Here is a 21,952-nt window from a genome sequence, read left to right on the forward strand (position 1 = left end):
AGTTTTCAAATAGGATACAATTGAAGTAGAAAAGATTTGAAGAAAGTTGACACTGATGGTTAAAAATATGGGATGTATCTGTATGAAGCCTTTTACAGGCAGGGGAAGATTTTCAGTCTGAAAAATACCTGCCTGAGGAGGGATGTATCAGTGACCTATACAATTCTGAGTGGCATGAAAAAGGTGAACAGTGAATGGTTATATATCATCCTTCAAAGAAAGACCCAGGCAGCAAAAAATGCAATTATGGCTGGGTCAGAATACACAAAAGGAGGCAATTTTTAGCACAATCGTTATTTGAGCAGTGAAGCTGTTTCACACATGACGTTTTGCATGCCAGAAGTTGACATTGTTAAAAAAATGATTAAAGTTAATTAAGAGATATTAAATAAAATGAAGACACAACCATCTACTTAAGAACATCATGCAGTCGAACTGCTGCAGTTCCTCATTGGAACGAGGTGGTATTGGAAGAAGTTGTTGGAATGAGTCCAGAGGAGGGCTACAAAGATGATCACAGGTCTGGAGCACCTCCCATACAATGACAGGCTGAGAGAGTTTGGCTTGTTCAGCCTGGAGAAGAGAAGGCTCTGAGGAGCTCTTACAGTGACCTTCCAGTATCTGAAAGGGGCCTACAGGAAAGCTGGAGAGGGACTATTCATAAAGGCTTGTGGTAATAGGACGAGGGGGAATGGCTATGAACTGGAGAGGGGCAGATTTAGGCTTGATATGAGGAAGAATTTCTTCACCATGAGAGCAGTGAGGCACTGGAACAGGTTGCCCAGGGGAGTTGTGGATGCCCCATCCCTGGAGGTGTTCAAGGCCAGGGTGGTTGGGGCCTTGGGCAGCCTGATCTAGTGGGATGTCCCTGCCCATGGCAGAGAGGTTGGAACTAGATGATCTTTAAGGTCCCTTCCAACTCTAACTATTCTATGATTCGATGATTCTCATGCTTTCTTGTTCTCAGCTTTTGCCACAGGTATTTTCCTTTGGTTATACTTCTATAGCAACAACCAGAGCTGACAGTTCTTGGTTCTAATCAGTGCACGTTACTGCTTAAGCTATCAACCATTTCCAAGAGCAGGATACCTGACCTAAGCCATGTTTGATTTGACCCAGTATGGCTGTTAATACCTTCTTTTGATTGTACAAATAACCTTATTTATGTCACTTGGATGTAAAGTCTCTTGTTCCTAGGAAGGTCCACTCTTACTTAACTCATTCTCATTTTCTCCTCATGCCTGGGATGAGGCATGTTCACCACACATGTTTTTAATTAAGAAACGGTTTTGCTCAAACAGTATATACAGATGAAGGCCCAAATTGAATTTATGTAGCTTCTGTGAGTTACGATATGTCAATGTATCCAATGCTTCGAATCCCTGTTGGATAATTATTTTGATTTTGATCAGGTGCTTATCATAGTGATTTACTCACGTACCAGACCAGACTACTAGGAGGCTAAACCCATTTTTGAGTGTAAAATGGTCTAACATCCCCCGTGTGGAAGGCCACAGAAGCAGTCAATCAGACTGCAACTCATTCCTTTTCAAAAGACTGCCATCTTTCCACATTTTGCAGCCCATTAGTAAGAGTAAAAACTCTTCTTAATAAATATCAGTTACAGCACTTTGAGAAAACATGGTATGGATTGATGTATTTGGAGACCAGTGATGCTTACTGTTTGTAAGATGACAGTTAAGTTCTTCATATACTTTCAAGCTTGCAAACCATACCCAGAAAATCCAGATATTGCATAGTAATTGAACAAGTAAAATCTGTATGACAAAGCTTATGCTAATGGTGTAAACACACAACGTTTTTAATATGCTCAAAGGCATCAAACACATTCAGCAACTTTGAGAAGACTCAGCATGAAGGAAAACAAAAAACAATAGATGTTTATGCAAAAGTGGCAATTTGAACAGAAATCACTCTTCATTTTGTTTTTTTAAAGCTAGTCAATACATCAACTAGCCAGGTATAGCTACTACAGATTGCTAATTGGAATTACTGCCAGAGTATGTTGATAGCTGATCTACTGAAACAGAAGTTAACAACTTTAGACCATGAAAATGTAAACTATTTAAGGCGCAGATTGAAACACGATGAAACATTGAAATACTTCAGACAATGTCACATTGACAGATTATGTTAAATACATGATTTAATAAGCTCTATGACCCTAATTAACCTTACATATAGTACTAATAGCTCTAATAAATCCAATTAAAGACTAAAGCAGTCTCACGTGTTTGTACACAAAGTGCCCTACTGAAGTGAATTGTAACAATGCAGCTAAGCAGAATGCTGGGGTCTGTCAGATCCCAGTGACCATTATGTAGCTGCTAAGCAGAAAAAAAGTCTATAAACTCACCTGCTTGGTGTTTTTGAGGTAAATGTTCTATTGCCCAAGATAACCAGTGTTCATGCACTATCACCTATGCCTCTCTTGGAGAGCTTAGAGCTTCACAGATGACACTCTTGTTAGCAAATCCTTCCTTTGCAAAGTGTCCCCTCCTAGAAAACAAGCTCACAGTATTTCGTACAATGTAAAACAGGAAAAATATTCATCCTTCACCTTTCTTTCTTCCTTATTAGGAAATACTCAGGAAAACTTTGGGGAAAAAAATAAGATTTAACATCATTGTATTTATTAGGTTCTGAAACAATACACATTCACATCCTTTTTAATACAGTACATTTGGCACAGTAATAATGTTTACGATGAAATAACACTAATGAATGGCAAGAGATTCAAATTACATCCATAAGAAAAAAATTCTGTACAAATAAATCCTCACAATAAAAAATAACCTACCCCCCCAGCTGAGTACATTTTATATTTAGCCAGAACTATTCCGCACATAATTTAAAAAGAGGTAATTTGTAAGCCTTTTTGGAGAGAGTTATTTTTCACCCTATGGAGAAAAGTGTGTTTCCATTTTTTAATAATATCTATTTAGGAGGAAACCCAAGAAACAATGGACTCTTTATAATAATAATTATTATTAATAATATTTTTGGCATTTTGCACTCATTTTACAAAGAAGGAACAGGAAAGATTTTACAGAACAGGCAGAAATGTAACAGAATGTCTATTTTTCAGAATTATCTTTAAAAAATGGTCAAGGTAACACAAACCTTCTGATGTAAACCCAAATCAGAGAACCTAACTATTTATATTGAAGAAATATCTGCCCGTGCAAAAGTTTTTACTTCTCTGACTTTTCTTTTAGCGTCCTACAAACGTTGCAGGTGCTGAGGCCTCTTGAAATACAAATGTTTTCTAATTATTTTTGTGCTAGAAATGAGAATACAGACTACACAGCTTGCTTATGAAAGCTTTATGGGACACTTTTATTCTTTCAAAATAAATGCTCAGAGTTTTGAGTGAAGGCCTCTTGTTGTACAAATAGTAGTGCACTACCCAATAACTTGTCTTCCTAGCCAGTCTACTCACCTATGGAAAAGAACACTTTAGCATTGTGATCAGTTCTTGCCTGGATGTCAAAAGCTAACTGTGATGAGAAATAAACAGAGCCATCAGCAAGACACAAATTGATGGGCAGTTCTACAATATACTTCTAAAAGAGAAAGGAATTTAAACATTGAGATGATGCGATCATTAAGATGTTTCTGTGCTGGTACTCAGCTCCAGAAGCTAGTCTTTTCCCAGTACAAAAGATTACTGAAGATAAATTAAATTAAACTAAAGGCTTGATCCATTATTACACCTGTAGGCCAGACAAAACATTAATTGATATATCATAATATTTAATATTTTGAAATCATCATAAGAATATATATAATAATTACACCTGAGTTTTAAAAACAAAACAAAATGGAACTGAATGTTGTCATCAGTAACAGGCTATGAGCAGCCAGACGCAAAACTGACACAAACTAACTCATCTGCTTGAGACCAAGATTATCTCTTAAAGCCAATGATTCACACTTTGTCCACCACGATTTGTAACATTCCTTTCTCTTTCCGAGCTCTATCATGTCATAATAGAGTTGAAGAGAACTATACAAGAGATTTAGTATAGCTTAATATATGTCTACATCTTTTTATAACAAAAACCTCATCTCTCTGACAGTAACTTGAACCAATACACATACAAGAGTATTGCACATGGACATTATTATAATTATTCTTTCATAGACTAACATTTTAATAGTATGCCTGAACATGCAGCAGTTGATACCTCTATATTCAATGAATTCCACAGGCCTTGCAGCAAACACTATATACAAAATCTCACCTGTACAAAAGGCAAAAAAGCTTCTTTAGTGCCATTTTGCCAGTCACAAGTATATATATTTTTGTGCAGCTGGAAATCCATGTGCAACAATTAAAATGGATTCCAATGACCGCTCATTCAGTCCAGTAAAATATATAATAAAATGACCTCAGCGATACATGTACACAGGAAAAAAAAAACCAAACCAAACCACAGGGTACTCCTGGAAATATAAGTACATAACACTGTTAGCATATCTACAGAAGGTAACTTCAGATTAGTAATATTGTCCACATGAGTTACCATCTCCATTCATACACAAAAAAATTCAATTTACAACTTTCAATAATGTCAGTTTGTGAATGTTTGATCTTCAGTTTTTTCCACACACTTCCACATAATGCATGTGTAATTTTATTTTGTGTCCTTTAAAAGCAGATTTCTCTTTAGATTTCAGACATAAAAAACAACAAACACAGTAGTAGTATGGTTTTGTAAAAGTGTGCAAAAGTAACACACTGCTGAGAAAATAAATATAAATAAGAAATTATTTATTGACTTAGCTACAATGGAAAAGGCAAATGTATAATGTTTAGAATTAATTTTTAATGTAAAATTAACTGTAAACATTTGCAAGCTTGCCATCACATTAATGGTTCGTTTAAACGGATATTAAATTCGGTAACATGGATAATGCATCCAATTGCCTGAAAAACTGTAAAATGCCTATATATAGCTATGTTAAAGTACTATAGGCTTTTTATTCTTTAGCCCTTTGATAACTATCCAGAGTATCTATTTCCTGCTTTAAATAAAATTTCAGTCATCTCTGTAACTCTTCTTAGTCCTAAGTGTCTTCCATAACTTGCATGAGGAACTTCATCAAAACCCTTACTTGATGTGCTGCTTTGTCAGCACCGCTCTATTTTAAGTTTGTACCTCAGCACAGTAAATTCATAATGGAGGATTCCACCTCCAGGAAGGCAGACTTCTTTGCTTACCAAAGGGCAACGTATCACTGATTTGTTCCACATCTGAGTACAGATCTCACCACAACAACCAGAGCAGAAGAAAGTTGTCACCTTCTTAGCTTAAATACATAGGACTTTTTCAGAACGTGATCTCCTAATTGCTTTTAATAGCACAGCTTAAATTTCCATGGAAAAGATGCAATTTTGTCCTCTGAGGAGATTTTAGGAATAAAAGAAAAGTTGCAAATATATGGCAGTGTGTTACATCTACAATTTCTGATACAAAATAATTTTGCATTGCTTTGTGAGACAGAAATTAAGAGTGCTTTCAGGTCAGAAGACTAAAAGAAAACAATAATAAATATATACTTTAACAGGGGATATGGGCTCAGGGTAAGAGAAGTAGTTCTTGATCTACTGAGTCTCTTTAATTTGATGATCTCTTCAGAATCACTTCTTTCAGCATCATTCATCTGTCAGCCTAATGTTGCCTATGGCAGTAGCTCTTCTCCAAAATAAGAGAACCCTTTAAATTCTTCTTGATTGATTTGTTTTATAATTGTCTCATCCACTAGCGTTAATACTGGTTCTTCTCGTGTAAAGTCTTGATCAAAGTTATTTACATCCCTTTTGGTTTTCTGAGAAGAAAAATAGAAATAAGGTGAATGACAGCACAGTAAAATAAAAGTTACTCTCCCTCCTCTCCATCCCCCCTGAAAGGCTGAATTTTCTGGAATGGTTGAAATAAAAGAGGAGCTACTTCACACAAAGAATAACAGACATATGAAAGAAGCTACAGGAGCAAATACTATAAATGAGTTCAGGAGAGGCCACAGAAGCAGTACTATAAATGAGTTCCCAGAGACTCACAGGTCGCTGACAGGCGAAGGAATAGCAGTATGATGATAAAGCAAGGAAGCTGAGATTAGGACTAGTTTACAAATGGTTTTGTTGTAGTAGGTGGTACGGTTGTTTCCTCTTAGATTTGAACATAACGATATCTCCTCTCAGAGGCACAGAGTGAACTGATTTGATTTCCCCACAATGTAGCCTACTGTTTCGACTCTAAGTTAACTGTTTCTTTATATCTGGCTATACTCAGCTTTGAAATCATATACATATCTTTCAACAGCTCTCAGTGCAAAATCCTTGAGCTTCACATTGGCAACTCTCATTTTCTAATGCAGCTGAACATCATGACAAAGCATGAAATGCTGGCCCCAGAGAAACCAACCTTAGAACTCTTCTTTATTTCAATATCATCAGGATTTCCCCTTTGAAGTCTAAAGGACTTTACTCTTGCTGTGAAGTTGGGGCAGTAAATTGCAACTGTACTTGTTGTGGTTGGTATAAGACTCATTAACTAGAGAGTCTTGGGGAGTCCCACTCATTGTCCTCAAGGCACTCATGACAGTGACTGTGACAACTTACAGGTAAGAAAAACTACAGGGGAAAATATTCCCCATGGTCATTCCCCTGAGACCTGCACTTTCAGCACTGTTACCTGTTTCCATGTCAGCAGTATATTTCAGACATATACAGGCTCATGGAACTGGAACAAGCCTTACCCTTTACACTTGGCCTCATGAAATCTAAGTTACCTGAGTGATACTTAATGGAGGCACACCAACACATTGAAAACTAGCTTTGTGTCCATCCTGCGTATGTCTGATATTAAGATGAAAACAGAAATAGAATAGCTATTTGACTTGCAAAGTACAAAGATAAAATAATATTTCACAAAGTACCTATATAAGGTATTAAAAATGGGATATATGCCTTCTTTAATGTATGTATTTTTTTCTATAAAATATATGTAATATATTTTATATATTCCTCAAAGTCTATCAGAGGCAAATAAGTGCCAATTACTGTTTCCAGAAAACCATCACTAAGATTTGCAAAGGTATTAGGTGAAAAAAGAGTGCAGATGAGTACATCTGAAAAACTCCTTCAACACTGGTGCACCTAAATCCTATTGATTAAAACCAATCATACTTCCAGTAGAACTTTGAATCCCAAACCCTTCTGAAACAACAACCAAAGGTATTTGCTTAAATTTAACAGCCTAGCATGTCTTAAAATATGTCTTCAAGACCAAAGAAGGAAATAGAAGTTTTTACTTCCTCAGATTCATAAACAATTCCATGTCTTTTTGGCAGCATAAATGTAAATCTCGCAATTTATTAACAGGACAAGTATGGAGCAACTTAAGACTGCAAGGATACACCTGCAAGCCTCTAACTAACCAATCAATGGAATGAGATTAAATAAACCACAGGGAACAAAAGGGAGTAGATTAAGCCACCTAAGACAAAAGGTAGAGTTCATAATAAGTGCTTCTTTTCAAGAGAAAGATTTATTTGAGAAACCCTCCTTAGCAACTTAGGCACTTTCTTCCTGAAGCGATGACTATTTTGCAAGAATTCATCTGGTAAGACGAAACAGGTCTGGCCACATTTCTGCTACTATTGGTATTTTAATATACTTGCACTATGAACACTCCATGGGCCAATAGCATGAACCAAAATATAGTTGCAGCATGAGGGCTCAGGATGAAGGTATGAAGGGCTGTGGCTGTCTCCTAGCAGAGAAGCTGAGAAAAGAAAGATTTGCAAGATAAGGAGAAGATATGAAGGAAACAGAGTGCAGCTATTATGCAACTTTGAACGTTAAAAAAAATCATGAAGAAAAAAGGAAAAATCTTTAGATTGGCTGGCAAATGCATAATTAAAAATACAGTAATTAAATGGGCAGGATTATGTTTCTTTAGCCTGCACCTCCTGAGTATTTAGGATATGTTTTTTTTTTAATTTTTCAAATTTTATTCCAGGTAAGACTTCTCAATTTCAGATGACTGAAGAAACTAAGGTTATTAGGAAAAAATAAGTGCAGAAACTACAGCTGTCTACCCCACCACCTAGAAATTTGACTAGGTTTCAGATGTCACCTTTTTTCCTCTCTAGACTCCCCAAACATCCTGCTTTCGTATGCATCAGTGCTACAGGAGAGCAAGGGCACAGAAGTTACCATTGTCTCCCAACAGTAGCTGCCAAATTCCACACTGCACTGAGATTGCTCTACTGCAGGCAGCACGTGGGCACTTGGTCTCCCTCTTGACAAAGGGCAGCAGCAGCAGTGCCATGTCACTTTTAATGACTAAAAATAACATGACTCTACCTCTAAATCTCATGTGAAAGATGGCATCTCCACCAGTACGTTATCATTGATAGTGAGAAGGAACAGCAAACTCACTACTTCTTGTGCAGGAAATGTGTCTGTTGCTTGATCTTTTATTCTTTTCCAGCAATGTGACAGCTTCACAGCTCTCACATCTTAGCGTTGACCTAGTGTGACCTGCTTATCCTGGGAGACATGATGGACCTGCTTCATGTGGGTGATACAATCTGGTTAGATATAACACTTATGATACAGAACTAGAATGCCTTGAATTAATAAATACTAAAATGACCTACTACCCATCAACGATGACAATTTTTAAGTCAAAGTCACACTTTATACTATTCAAAAATTACCACTTTTGTTCAAAGAGCTAAAGATACTGGAAAATTTAACAGGCTATCTCTTCATAAAACACCATTTAATCAGCTTTCCTAGTTGGCCTGTACAACTTCACCCATAGGAATATTTAGTCAAAATGCTGTTTTTCTTAAATGTCTTCACAAAATCACTAAAATATGCAAAGGAACTTCATATGCTATTATTAAGCACAGATTTAACTGGTTTTCTGAACTGGTTTAATTTTCACTGCCATTTCAATGAAAAACTATTTTTCTGCCTGGAGTAACCACCTCCAGCTTTAAAAATCCTTTAAAACATGGTTAATAAGCCTTCTAGTGTCAAGGATTATCAACCTTGTTTATTAATGATTCCTAAATTACATTATATGAATTGCAAGAGTGAGAAAAGAAATTCAAGTTGATATTCTTATCACTGAAAACACAGTAAGAAATTTAGAACCTGCCATTCCTTCCCACTAATCATATGAATCAAATGTGAATCCCAGGAGCCTCTGGTGCTGAAAAGCAAGAGAAATCCTTGCAAGAAGGCACCTGACAGAGGGTGTTCCAAACCAGGGAACTCAGCAAATCTTGGGCATCTCATCAGCTGTGTCATGAGGCCAAGAGGTTCGGTGGACTCCCTTCTGCCTAACAAGAATTACATTAATTCTCCAGCATGAAGGCATTGAGGCATCTGTCTCTACTCCATTATTTATTTTCATTTAATTTACAGAAAATCACCAAAACTCCTTCAAGTCCGTTGCAAGCTCCACTAACTTGGGTTGGAATTGTCCAGTGGTTTCAAAGGCTACTCAGAGGAAGTGAAAGAAAGATGGAGGTAGTGGCTAGAAAACAACTCTGCCACAAAAGCCTAGGTTTTGTGTTTTAGTCTGTATTTTACTACAAATTCACAATATGCCAATTAAATATAATTGTAGGAATCCTCTTTAAATAAATTTCTGTTTAGTTTAGTAGAATAAGGAAGTTATTCAGAACAGACAGCCAATGCAAGGAAGCGAGGTCAGAAATGATCATTACAACAATGAACCAATATGTTGAAAGAAAAAATTATTGTGGTATATTTTTCAGCAAGTGGATCTTTTGACACAAAATATATACTACGGTCATTCATTATTTTCACAGAAATGCAGATGCACATTGGCTTTTCTATATCACTGAATGAAACATCTTTAACTTTACTCCACTACAATTTTCTGTCACTAGCAGTGTATAATGCCTCTTCATGTATTTTCAAACCCACAGTGAAATCCTGGAGTTTGTTATTAGTTTGTGGAGCATCACCAGAGAACCCTTCCAGTGCAGTGCCCGGCTGTGTCAGCAGCGCATCAAACACGCGATACGCACATTTAATCTGGGGAGGAAGCTGCTGTATCCTTCAGTGTGCAGCTACAGGAGTGTGGGACAGCAGAGCAGCAGGAACGGGACAAACAGCAAGAGTCACACTTTCTGATATGAATTACATGGTATCATTTAATTTTATCGAGAATTTTGCTTCGGTAAAAAATTAATGATGCCCATGTTGGACACACTATAGTCAAGAAGAAATTATTTGATCAAGATAATTAGATGTTTACCTTTTCAGAATATTTTGTTAAAGACAAATGGAAGCTCAAGATACAAAACAAAGAGGTTTGAAGCACATGGTTATGTGGCTAACCTCACATATCACTGTTCTCTCATTCACCTCTCTTTATTATAATACTAAAAAAAGGCAGCGCAGGCAGAAATCACTATGCACCAATGACTAGATCTCTTTTCATAAAGGCGTAGTAGTTTTTAAAAAGTTGAGACCAACCGTAGTGAGCACTCACTTCTGCTCATAACTCATTCTATATGTACAGAAATTCAGTATGAATACTGTGAAAGAAATGAGCTGAGAAGCAGAGCACTTTGTCCTGTCTTTCTGTTTGTCCCAATCATTTATTATTCTCTTATTTGTGATGCCACTTCACAGTGTTTGCACACCCAGAGAATCTGCATCAATATTAGAAACATTTCCTAGAATACCTTACATCACAATATATGAAATATATTATCAGAATAACTTTAAAAGTTATTACATTTTTTTTCAGCATGTTAATTGCTGTATCCACATATGGAAGATTTAACATAGACCAGACATGAACTGTGGTATTTTCTGCTGAAGGTTAGGATGATAAAAGGAGTTTGAGTCCAAATAGCTTTTACAAGTATACTAACAATTATTACTTCCAAGATGAGGGTGAAATTTTGTGCTCCTAGATTTATATTTCATTAGATGTAAAGGACACTAAATTAAGCGTAAGAAGTAGAAAAAAAACCCCACTCAGTAAAGATGCTAATAGATAGTGAAACAGTATTTGAAAAGCATGCCAATCTATGCCATCCACAACTTAATGTTCTTGAAGTACACAGATATTTAATGAACACCAAGCTAATTCACAAAACTACTAATTTTAAAAGGGATCATTTGTGATCCAGTAAATTGAAATTACCTTCATGCTGAAACAATATGTATCTTCCCTAGGAATGTGAATTGGGTCAAGTAGGAAGGAGGAATAACCTCAACAATTAGGAGGTACAAATATTTAATGACTACATGGCAAGGATGCCAGCCTCAGTATTTCACTTCTGCATAGCTTTTATCCTATCCTACACCCAAAACCCGCCAAAACAAAACAAACAGCAAGGCAAACAAAGTCAGAGCTCTGCAGGTTCAGTGACAACCACCCTGTGTTCACAGTCTGGGCAATGAACCTCACCCAGATGAAGTCGCTGTAAAGCCACTGTCCCCTGTGGCCATATTTGGGTATGGTTTTAGCTTGAACAAGTACACAGCACTAAATCTGTAAGCACCAAACCTGTTTTGTTCATAGCTGGCTTGCTAAAGCACAACAGTTGTCTCTCTATAAAACAACCATTGAGACAGAATTCACAGGAGCTGTAGGGGAGGTCAGCACAACAGCTTCCCACCTGTGGTTAGTTCTTTACCCTCAAGATCCATCTTGTCCATCTTATCAGGGCTTGCTTCCGTTAGTACTTAATCATGAAATGACCACTGCACAAAAGCTATGCCATGGTAGAATACATACATTTTTTAGAATGGAAAAAAATTGCAGGGGAAAAGTGCCAATTTCTGAATTTCTACAATGTATTTTCCCCTTATGGTTGGTTTCTTTGAGGATTTAACTACATGGGAAACAACTTTACATTGCTTCTTGGAGTGGGGAGGAAATAAGAGAAGAGAAAGTAATGGAACAATCATATGAAAATACCATTCATCTGCACAATGCAATTCCTATTGCAAATTTGACGACCCACTCTGCAGTGCAGTTTTCATATGTTTGCCTCTATAATTCACATTATATTGGCAAGCTTCCACTGGTATTCTCAACTGCTCTAAGGTCAGGATCACCAGGGTCAACTCCCCTCTTATAGCGTGGCATGCATCCAAGATTAGTCCATTTTTGGTTGCATGGTGAAATTGCGTATTAACCATTGTTGTTAAAGCAGACTTACAGCACTCAGGGCTGGTTCATCTGAGACATGCTAAACCACATGCTGGTGGGTCCTCAAATACATGTGTAGAAGCCTTTCTGTCTTCCTGATCACCAACACTTTACTAGAAAGGAAATGTTACACCCAGAAAATAAAGCTGACTTGCAAACAAGAGAAAACAGTGAAGCAGGAGAGTTGGAAGGTCTAGGACACGTGCCCATAGAATTCCAGTGGCTTCCTACAGACATCCCATAAATGGCTGAAAAATTACCCAAAAGCAGAAAGTCTAGCAGTGCACCAAGATATCTGACCAGATTTAATCTGTAAAAGATCAATAGATTTACTTTGTTTTCCATTCTTTAAGCAATCACAAAGAAAATTAATAAATTAAGGAGAGTCTAACAATGAACAGATGAATTTTTTATTCTGCCTGGTGGCACCTATCCCACTTAACTACAGAAAACCACATTATTAAAACCTTCCTGAATGTGTTAGGAAATTATAAATCCATAGCAATATCTTCTGAGCCCTTCCTCTACTGATAAAGTATGGACATATGTATTGTGAAACTGGATGCAAAGAAACCCCAGAGCATGGAAGGTAATGGCAAGCATGTACAGCAGCAGCATCATTCCAAGACTCAGATTCATACTAGAATGGTTCGCACTATAGGCTGTAGAGCAGAAATGCTACAGTTATTGGCAAGACTGACTTCTTCAGAACATTTCAGGAAACTCATGCTCTTTGATGACGACCTTTAGCTTGTTAAGAATAAAGCTTTTAGTTTGACATGGATGATGCATGTGACAGGCTTTCATAGAGAGAAATGGCATAGCAGGTCTCACCTTATACAAATGGAGAAAGCTACACAGTGATGGTTTATTTCTAAGACTATGGAATTGTTGGAGATCATATTTTGAAGCCTTTGCAAGACAGATTAAAATAAAGACATGTGTGGTTTTTAACAAAGTAGGTGAAGGTGTTGTCTTTTCTTTAAAAAAACCCCACACTAATGCACGTACTCATACAAACTGTAAACTGAAAAAAAAGACAGACATCACAAATTGTGCATGAATGCCTATAACTTCTGCATCTCAATGTATCTCCTTTCCACCTTTCCTCCAGACACTGGAACTGCTTTATTTGAACACAGTTTTTTTAAAAAGGCACAGTAAGGCAGCAGAGTTCGCAGTGGCACTGGTTTTCATTCTTGGTTCTGCCACTGATCTGCTTTGACGTTGAGTAATTTTCTCCTCACCATGCATCTAATTTTCTTCCCATTTTTGTCACAATACATGGATTGTGATCCCTCTGTCTACAATAAACTAGGCTCTCTTGATTTTCTCTCACTTACATGGGTTTTTGCACAGTGGGAACCTCATCTTGCTGGGAACTGAAGCTGCTATTGTGGATTTGAGGGCAGAAATTAAATTTCTCATTCTTCTTGTTCTTGTTAGATATAAACACAATCCTTCAGAAAGTCATGGGTAGTTATGATCTTCAACTCTTTCTTTTTCATACTCCATAACTAAGCAAAGGGAACAATTGTTCTGTAGGTCCCTTGCAAACATGAATATGGTGAGCAATTCAAGGAACAAGATCTGTGTTTATGGTTCTTCATAAATATCTAGACTGAGTGCTACTCTCATCCCACATTATTTAAGCATATGACTCCTGGAGCATTCTGTTGAGAGGACCAGTACAAGTTTTGTGCCTCCACAGTAACAAAATCCTTTGTAATGGGAGAGCAGCATAACAAGAAAGCAGCAGTTAATGAAATGCTATGGTTTCTAACCATTTAAAGACACTTTTCCTATCCTGCTACTGAAAAGAAGTGCCTACCCATCAGCTGCTTCAGGCACCATCTCCACATAGTGCATACATGAAAGGAATTAAGTTTTGCTCTAGTATGCTCAGCTGTGAGCACATACACTGACAAATTTTTGGTGCCCGTTTTGGATGAACATCCTAGGAATACACTGTTAACTTTACGCCCCTGTTAGTATGGTATACTGCTAATAGAAAAAACTCTGCATCAGAAATGAACCCAAAGCCAGAGCTCTTCTTCTACTGTACGGTCATTGGACTCTAGCTGTGAATGGGACAAGTCACGACTGCCAGCCTTTAACAAGTTTTTGCTTTTTTTTTCTGATAAATTCCTCTCCACTATCTGATAGACAGCCAGATCCTACTGCTTCTTAAATCACTTGGCGTTTTGCCACTGGCTTTTAATGACATCAGAAACAGGCTCAACCTAGGAGTATTATATATTATTGACATTAATATATAAAGAAAATATTTCTGTTTGAATGTTTCACAATATACTGTAAGTAGCCATGATGATTACCCTTAACAGTTTAGAATGCGTTCTGAGAAGAGCACCAAAAGCTATTTTGGCTAAAGCAGCCAAAAAATGAATCAGAATATGTCTTATTCTGAGGAAGCCTAAAAGGAAAGCAGGAACACTCTGGCTGTTTATCACTCCATCCTGATGGGCACCACTTAACAATGTACTTTTAACAGATGGTTAAATGAATCTAATTATTCAGTATGAAAATATTTTAGTGCTATAAGATGAGAACTCAACAAAAACCAAGCAAATACTGCTGGATCCCCAGTACAGAATCAAAGGAATGTAATAAAAGTTGTTTAACTTATAAATATTTGGGAACTTGCAGTGCTGGGAAGCAGCTTTCAAAGTTCTGTAATTCTAGTGTTGTAGTAATCACAGTTAAAAACAGATGCTGCGGACACTGAAGAGAATACAGCCCCCCCGCCCCGCAAAAGACTAACTGGATGAGCAGGTTCTTGGAAAACAGAACCTTGTTTATCCAAACAAACAGCACTGAAATCCCTTAAAAATACTGGCTCCTTTACTCTTCATTCCTCTAAGTTGCAATACAAGCTGCACATAAGCTCCTTGAAAGGTATATAGAATCACAGAATCACAGAATAACCAGGTTGGAAGAGACCCACCGGATCACCGAGTCCAACCGTTCCTACCAAACACTAAACCATATCCCTCAGCACCTCGTCCACCCGTGCCTTAAACACCTCCAGGGAAGGTGACTCAACCACCTCCCTGGGCAGCCTGTTCCAGTGCCCAATGACCCTTTCTGTAAAGAATTTTTTCCTAACGTCTAGCCTAAACCTCCCCTGGCGGAGCTTGAAGCCATTCCCTCTTGTCCTGTCCCCTGTCACTTGGGAGAAGAGGCCAGCACCCTCCTCTCTACAACGTCCTTTCAAGTAGTTGTAGAGAGCAATGAGGTCACCCCTCAGCCTCCTCTTCTCCAGGCTAAACAACCCCAGCTCTCTCAGCCGCTCCTCATAAGGCCTGTTCTCCAGCCCTTTCACCAGCTTTGTTGCTCTTCTCTGGACTCTCTCCAGAGCCTCAACTTATATATACTTACACTCCAAGCAAATTTAGTGGTTGTATGAAGCGCCAAACTAGTTGAAGCTTTGGAAATCAAGGACCTTTACTTTGTTGAGGGAAGAGGTAGAAGTCTTACAGACTTCTCTGCCCTGCCCAGCCATGTGCTAGACCAATTGGTATGAGCTATGTTGCAGGCAGTTATGGTACTGTTGTTCACAACCACCTTCTGCAAGCTAAACCGAGATCTTGAACTTCATTGCCTGCCAACAGCCAATGCTTCTCAATCAGCAGTGACGTGGCTAACACTTGAACCAGACGCAGAAAAGTGTAACTGTTCAGAACTGACTGACATCATTCATGATACCTTGTGGTAGGGCAGCATGCAAAAAAATCAGTGTTGGACTTCAATTTTTATGGCTGTAATAAAAAGAGTAAGTTCCAAAAGTCCACGTCAAATTTTCTCTAGTTTTTCTAAAGGATATATATTAATCATTCTGACACATACAGATTCTTCCCTGTTTCTAAACCTTTTTTTTGCACACCAGTACTAATCACTATGTTGTCACTCATAGAAGAAAGCCCACTGTTTCCCTATGCCTGAAATGCCTGCAGCAAGTGGGGAATACATAATGTGCAATGTTTAACAATGGTACATGAGGGTCTGAGGCCTCGAGATCACTCCCCAGTGTTTCGTCTAAGCAGTAACACTTCATGCAAAAGCATGCAGTATAGCCCCTTGCGTGCCCATCTGCTAAATGCTCATTGCCATGCACTGATGACTGAATGGAAATATATTATGAAACTGAAGGGACACCTCAAGGTTATTAGGCCTAAAAACGGACCTACCTTGACATTTTCCCCATACTGAAGGCCTTACCTTAAAGAGGGACATTCACACTGAAGCAAACTTGAAAAGAGAGAACATTTATACAAAAAGAAATTTACTTGGCCTGTAATTTCCCAAGTTCCTTTTGGTGCTACTGAATGATACTGCATTTTACAGGGCTTCTTCCCCACAGCATAAAGGCAAAGTCATAATTCTGCACGTATGATGATACAATCCACTGTCACCAAAAAATAGAGGAGTGCCAAAAACCCCCACAAAAGCACTATCAGGACTTCCCAATACCAGGTTAAAAATCCCTTGTTAAAAAGTAAAAAAATCTTTGCCTACTAGCAGTCATGTACAAAAACCAGTTTGAGTTTATAAAACCTATGTTTCAGGCTAATATATTGGAAAGTTTTCTCCAGAAACGTGGTCCCTCTTTAAGGATTCCAGCCATATTTCACAGTAAGCAGATGGTTGCTGCAGCAATTAAACACACACCTCTCTAACTGAACACACTTTCAGGAGCTGTTCAGTGAGGCACCTACCCATTAGGCAGGTGTGGCTTCTGCCTGTTTGACTGCGTGAACAGGCTAGCTGCACGCTCCATGGGTGCTGATTTGTATTTGCTATTTATTACCCATTTTCCAAACACTGTGGGCATCCAACTTGTCATAACTCATTGACAAAGGGCTGCCAAAATTTTGCCAGTTTTTCACTAATTTAGGGGAGGGGAAAAATTCCCAGTACTCGCTGACTCCAGTTGTAACCCGTACTTGTTAGCTAGGACTAGAATTTCATATTTGGAAATGATTTTATTTCAAACCTTTGCTGCAGCGCAAAACTGAATGAGGACACATTGCTGGCATCCTTAAGTCAAGACTTAATAAGGAAGTTTAGGTGCACAAGGAAACCGCATAAAGACAATGTGGCTCAGATAGTGATAACTAAGGGGGGGGAACTTGGATAATGGTTTATCATTATCTTAGAGTTACTGGAGCTGAGATAAAAGTGCAAATTACTACAGGAAATTTGATACTGAAGATCAAGATGAAATCTGCTAACACTGAGGTCTAGTATAGTACAGAACACTCTTCCAAGGGAAGTGCTACACGTTCAGTTAATTTAAAAGCCAGTCTGATCTAGAGCATTTTGCTTTTAATGCTTTTCAGTCACATTTCTTCACTGTCACACAATGTTGCATTAAGCATCCTGAAACTACCACACAGTGGAAAGTGAAGCATGAAAAGGTTAGATGATGAACGTTGGAGCACACCATGAGTTTCTAGAAAATGTGGTAGAAGAACTTGTGTATCTTGTAATTCTTGGGTCTCTGGGTTTAACTGCTAGATCAACCCTCTACCCCTGAGAAGTCAGAACTGAAGAAGGGGCATACAAATACTCAGAAAACATTATCCATGATACAATGGTAGGAATGGGAGAGGCTGCAAAATGAAAGGAATCACATTAGATGAACTAAATCAGCAAGCAGCAGCTGCTGTCACTCCATACTGCAAGATACAATTCTGCAATAGACTATCTTGTTCATTTTGTTTCTAACGCTCTTGAAGAAAGAGAGCTTTTAAAATGGAAAACTGAGTTTTGAATCCATAGAGAAAATTAAAAAAGTATTGTTCTGTGGAAGTTGTACATTCTCAGTAAATCATTGTAATGTGATTTTGTTAAATTCATCTTCATAAAGCCGCAGTATGAATGGATTGCCACAGGCACAGATAAAGCCATTAGCAATGAAACTCCAACTTAATTGCTAAAAATAAATACATATGGCAAACATCTGTTTTAGTGGGGTTTGTATTACTATCTGGCTCAGAGTTCTTCACCCTTTTCATGTTGAGGATGTCTTAGTCAAACTCTCAAATTATCCCAACTCTGACATATACCACAGTGTGGATGAAAAAGACAAGTCTGTCTGTGTGCAGGCACATGTTTCAAGGGCTGACAAGAGAAAACTCAGCTTGAAAGGGCAGGACCGTGTCCATGGTGAGACTGTCCTTGCTGCACAGTGTACAAGAGCTCCCTCTGGTTTCACAGCTCCTTACAGTATACTTTGACCAACAGGGTAAATATGAGAGTGATATTATTGTCCTGGTCTAATTCTACAAAAAAACCAAAAAGAAATTTATACTACTATGAGGCTACCACTGACTTCAGCCAAAACAGCAATAAATTTTGGGCAGTGATGTTCCTCCATACCTAGCAAGTGGGTCTGGGATACCGCCTATACTTATGTCACTTATGCACACCTCTGAGCTTCACTGGCTGATGTTAGCGGCATGCTAGTGGGCCACAAGTTCCGTCTAAAAAGCCTGCAGCTGGCCAGCTGTGCTCTCAGAAATGATACAAAGAATTTCTTGCAGGAAATCTAATAATATATGGAGAAGATTGAGAGAAAGTAAAATACAACAGAATATACCTTTGCTTCACCATTTCAAAATTAGCTTTGCCAGTAACTAACAAATTGGGACAATAGAAATTTCAGCAATATGCATTCAAGGTGAAGCAGCAATATGTTTCAATCACTGTTTTTAAGGTATATCATTTGGTACGGGAAAGAATCATCCAACCATGTCACTAAGCAAGATCTACCAGACTTAACACCGCATCAATGACTTTCATAAGAAATTAACCTACTGCACCCTGGTTTTCATTTGTATTATGGCAAATGCACTTTGAAAATGGAAATAACCAATTCAACCAAGAGCATAACCATGGAAACAAAGAATGGCAGAGAGCAGAGAATCATTGATTACTATATCATGGCCTTTGTGATTTTTGGGCAGCAAATTATGTTGCAAAACATAGCCTCGTATTACGGCTACTGATAAGGGAAATTTTGTTCTCCAAAGGGAATAAAATTCCAGGAAGAATAGAGGAGGCAAAATACCTCAACATAGGAATAAAGTGCCTCAGAGGGATTTATCTTTCACAATGATTGCTCTGGAGAAGAGATATCTTTCTGCGAGATATCTTTCTGCAAGATATCTGTCTGCACTAAAACTGTACTTAATTCTTGCAGATGCAATTACATATTCATGTCTGCATTCATCTTGTCTGCATATTCATCTGCAGTAGGGAATAATAACATTATTCAGAAAATTTCAAGACAGTCCGTGAAACTCTATCAAGTAGGTTTTAAGAACAGAGGAAACAATCTTCAAGAGACACTGTCAAGGTCACTGAAACTTAGATGTAACAAATATTTTCTTCACAGCTGTTCAAAAGAATGCTTGATTTCTAATGCACATGCCACAGAGCTATTACTTTTTCTATATTTTTATAATAGCTCTACATGGGAGAAAGCCTCAGTACAGTAAACCATAGTATATAGATTGAAAATTAATTTTGCCACTGAAAAAACTGTGAATTCTGGATTTATGAAAGGAAGGGCTGGCAGGTAACGTGCATCACAGGACTAGGCCCCAGTTCATTTTCACCCCTTCATATTCTCTGTTTCAAATCATTAAGTTGGAGAAAAAGACAAGGAACCTCCACAACAGGTTTCAGGGCCACCAAGTCTTCCATTGTCTCTACCTAGCACAATCTGGTGTGGCATTCCTGCCCCTGCTTAGCAATCTAAACCTCAGCCATTTGCATGAGTGCTCTGCCCAGGTAACTCCTGCAACCTTTCAGAAAACAGCAAGATTTTCAGGGACCTTTTCGACTTCACTAAATTTCATTCCAAGGCTGAAATCAGTTAGGAGAGAAATTTCAGCTTCCAAAACCTCATCAGAATAATCAAATCATGTACAAACTACAAAGACATTAATAGTGTATTTCTGGTATAACGTTTGCACACATTCATAGCATGAATGAGATTTAAAAACAATAAAGTAACTAAAAAGTCTGACTAATAAATAGCCATGCAGTGTTACTTCCAAGTCCAGTTGAAAAATTTAGACTTGAGGCTAGTAGAGCTGAACTATGGAGAAGCACAGACCTTACAGTAGGATGTAATATAGCTCCTCAGAAAATCTATTACAGCAGAGAAAGGATAAAAAGTAACAGAAAGGAAGACTGATGTGCTAACCATGGGACTCGTGTTTTTGGGATCAGCAGAGTAGTGAGGCAGAACCGAAGCAAGGTTTGCTTCCACACTAGCACCTCTGTGACCTCCCTTGGCAGATTATTCCATCTTCTAATGGGACCTCAGTGTTTGATCATTTTCCCTATTGACTTATTTGTTTAGTGACAGCATTTCATATTGCCCAGAGCTCATTTGAACAGACCTTATGTTTTGATTTGGTTTTTTTTGAAAGTGTGTATGATAGAGTAATGATAAAATTTCCCCCCTTAGTCATCCTAATAGTTGGTCAGAAAATAGATTAATACATATGTAAATAGATCCATTCTTGCATGAGCCAAATTTTGTATGTGCACGCAAAACTCAATTTGAATGCACAAATGGCTACTTATGCATTATATACTTCTTTCCCTACACAAATGTACACTCATACCACATGCAAGAATGTCTATTTTCTGACTAATAATCTGGCCTCTTTTCTCACAGCTAATTTCAGAAATCTATGCTTTTCTGAAGATAAGATTAAAAATATACATTTTTACATTACAAATCACTTTTAAATAATCAACAGGCTTTATCAATATTGAAAGATGTTAAAAATCAGAAAACATTCCAAACACAGGCATTAGTTATATTTTATCCATAGTTATTCCATAGCTATGGAACAGTTATGCTTGTTAATTTGAATTATTCAATCTCAATGAAACACCCATAACTGAATTTAGTGAGGCACTCCCTAGATTTTAAAGTAGACTTAATTTCACTAGTGTTCATCTTCTTCCCTCTTTCCTGTATTTTTCAAGGTGAGTGTAATCTCTTCTAGCTTGGTAACTATCCAGTACCACATTTTCAGCATTTGAAATCTACCACCCGAGATTCCTTTACCATTTCTGAAGTTGCAAAATTAATGATAATATTTATTTGTGGGAAGTTTCTCTCCAGCTGAGACTTATATCACACTTAACTTTCCAACTAATAAACTGTTCAAATTTAAGAGGACAATTTAAAATTTCAGCATGATCTTGCTCAAAGATTTATAAACAACAACAAAATCCAAACAATTGCAAAATTTATAGAGCTGGTATAAAGCAAGTGACAGATCATAAACATAATGTAGATGTATAAGGTATTGCCTTTCTAAATGTAGAAAAGTTATCAGTAAAAGTTGATAGAACCAAGTCACTGGAGAAGATACCTTAAAAACAGCAGACTGTGAACATGGAAATAGTAGGGATGTATAGACTGCATATAATCTGAATTCAGCACCATAAAAAAGAGTTCAGAAAAAAATGGGTATACAGACTTACTAGACTGCAGGAATCAAATATCATAGAATAAAGAAAGCTGGCATATACAATATAGAAAGAAGTAATATGAAAATCTGACATTACAGAAGCAGCCTGAAGAAAAATGAGAAAAGATGTAAATAAAGATGTATAAAATCATCTTAATCATCATTAAAGAGTAAGAAGCT

General features: G+C 37.6%; 1 protein-coding gene across 1 annotated transcript in view; it reads right to left on the bottom strand.

Annotated features, from left to right (window-relative positions):
- Positions 1–2,632: 2,632 nt before the first annotated feature.
- The window catches only part of PRKCE (protein kinase C epsilon), a 296,234-nt gene continuing 276,914 nt past the window's right edge, over positions 2,633–21,952 (bottom strand). Inside the window, exon 15 of the mRNA XM_069852631.1 lies at positions 2,633–5,856. Within this exon, the coding sequence (XP_069708732.1) occupies positions 5,710–5,856 (147 nt within the window). The 3' untranslated portion in view covers positions 2,633–5,709. The remainder of the gene's footprint in view (positions 5,857–21,952) is intronic.

Source organism: Phaenicophaeus curvirostris, chromosome 2, assembly GCF_032191515.1.
Source record: "Phaenicophaeus curvirostris isolate KB17595 chromosome 2, BPBGC_Pcur_1.0, whole genome shotgun sequence".
In the NCBI taxonomy this organism is placed as follows: domain Eukaryota; kingdom Metazoa; phylum Chordata; class Aves; order Cuculiformes; family Cuculidae; genus Phaenicophaeus; species Phaenicophaeus curvirostris.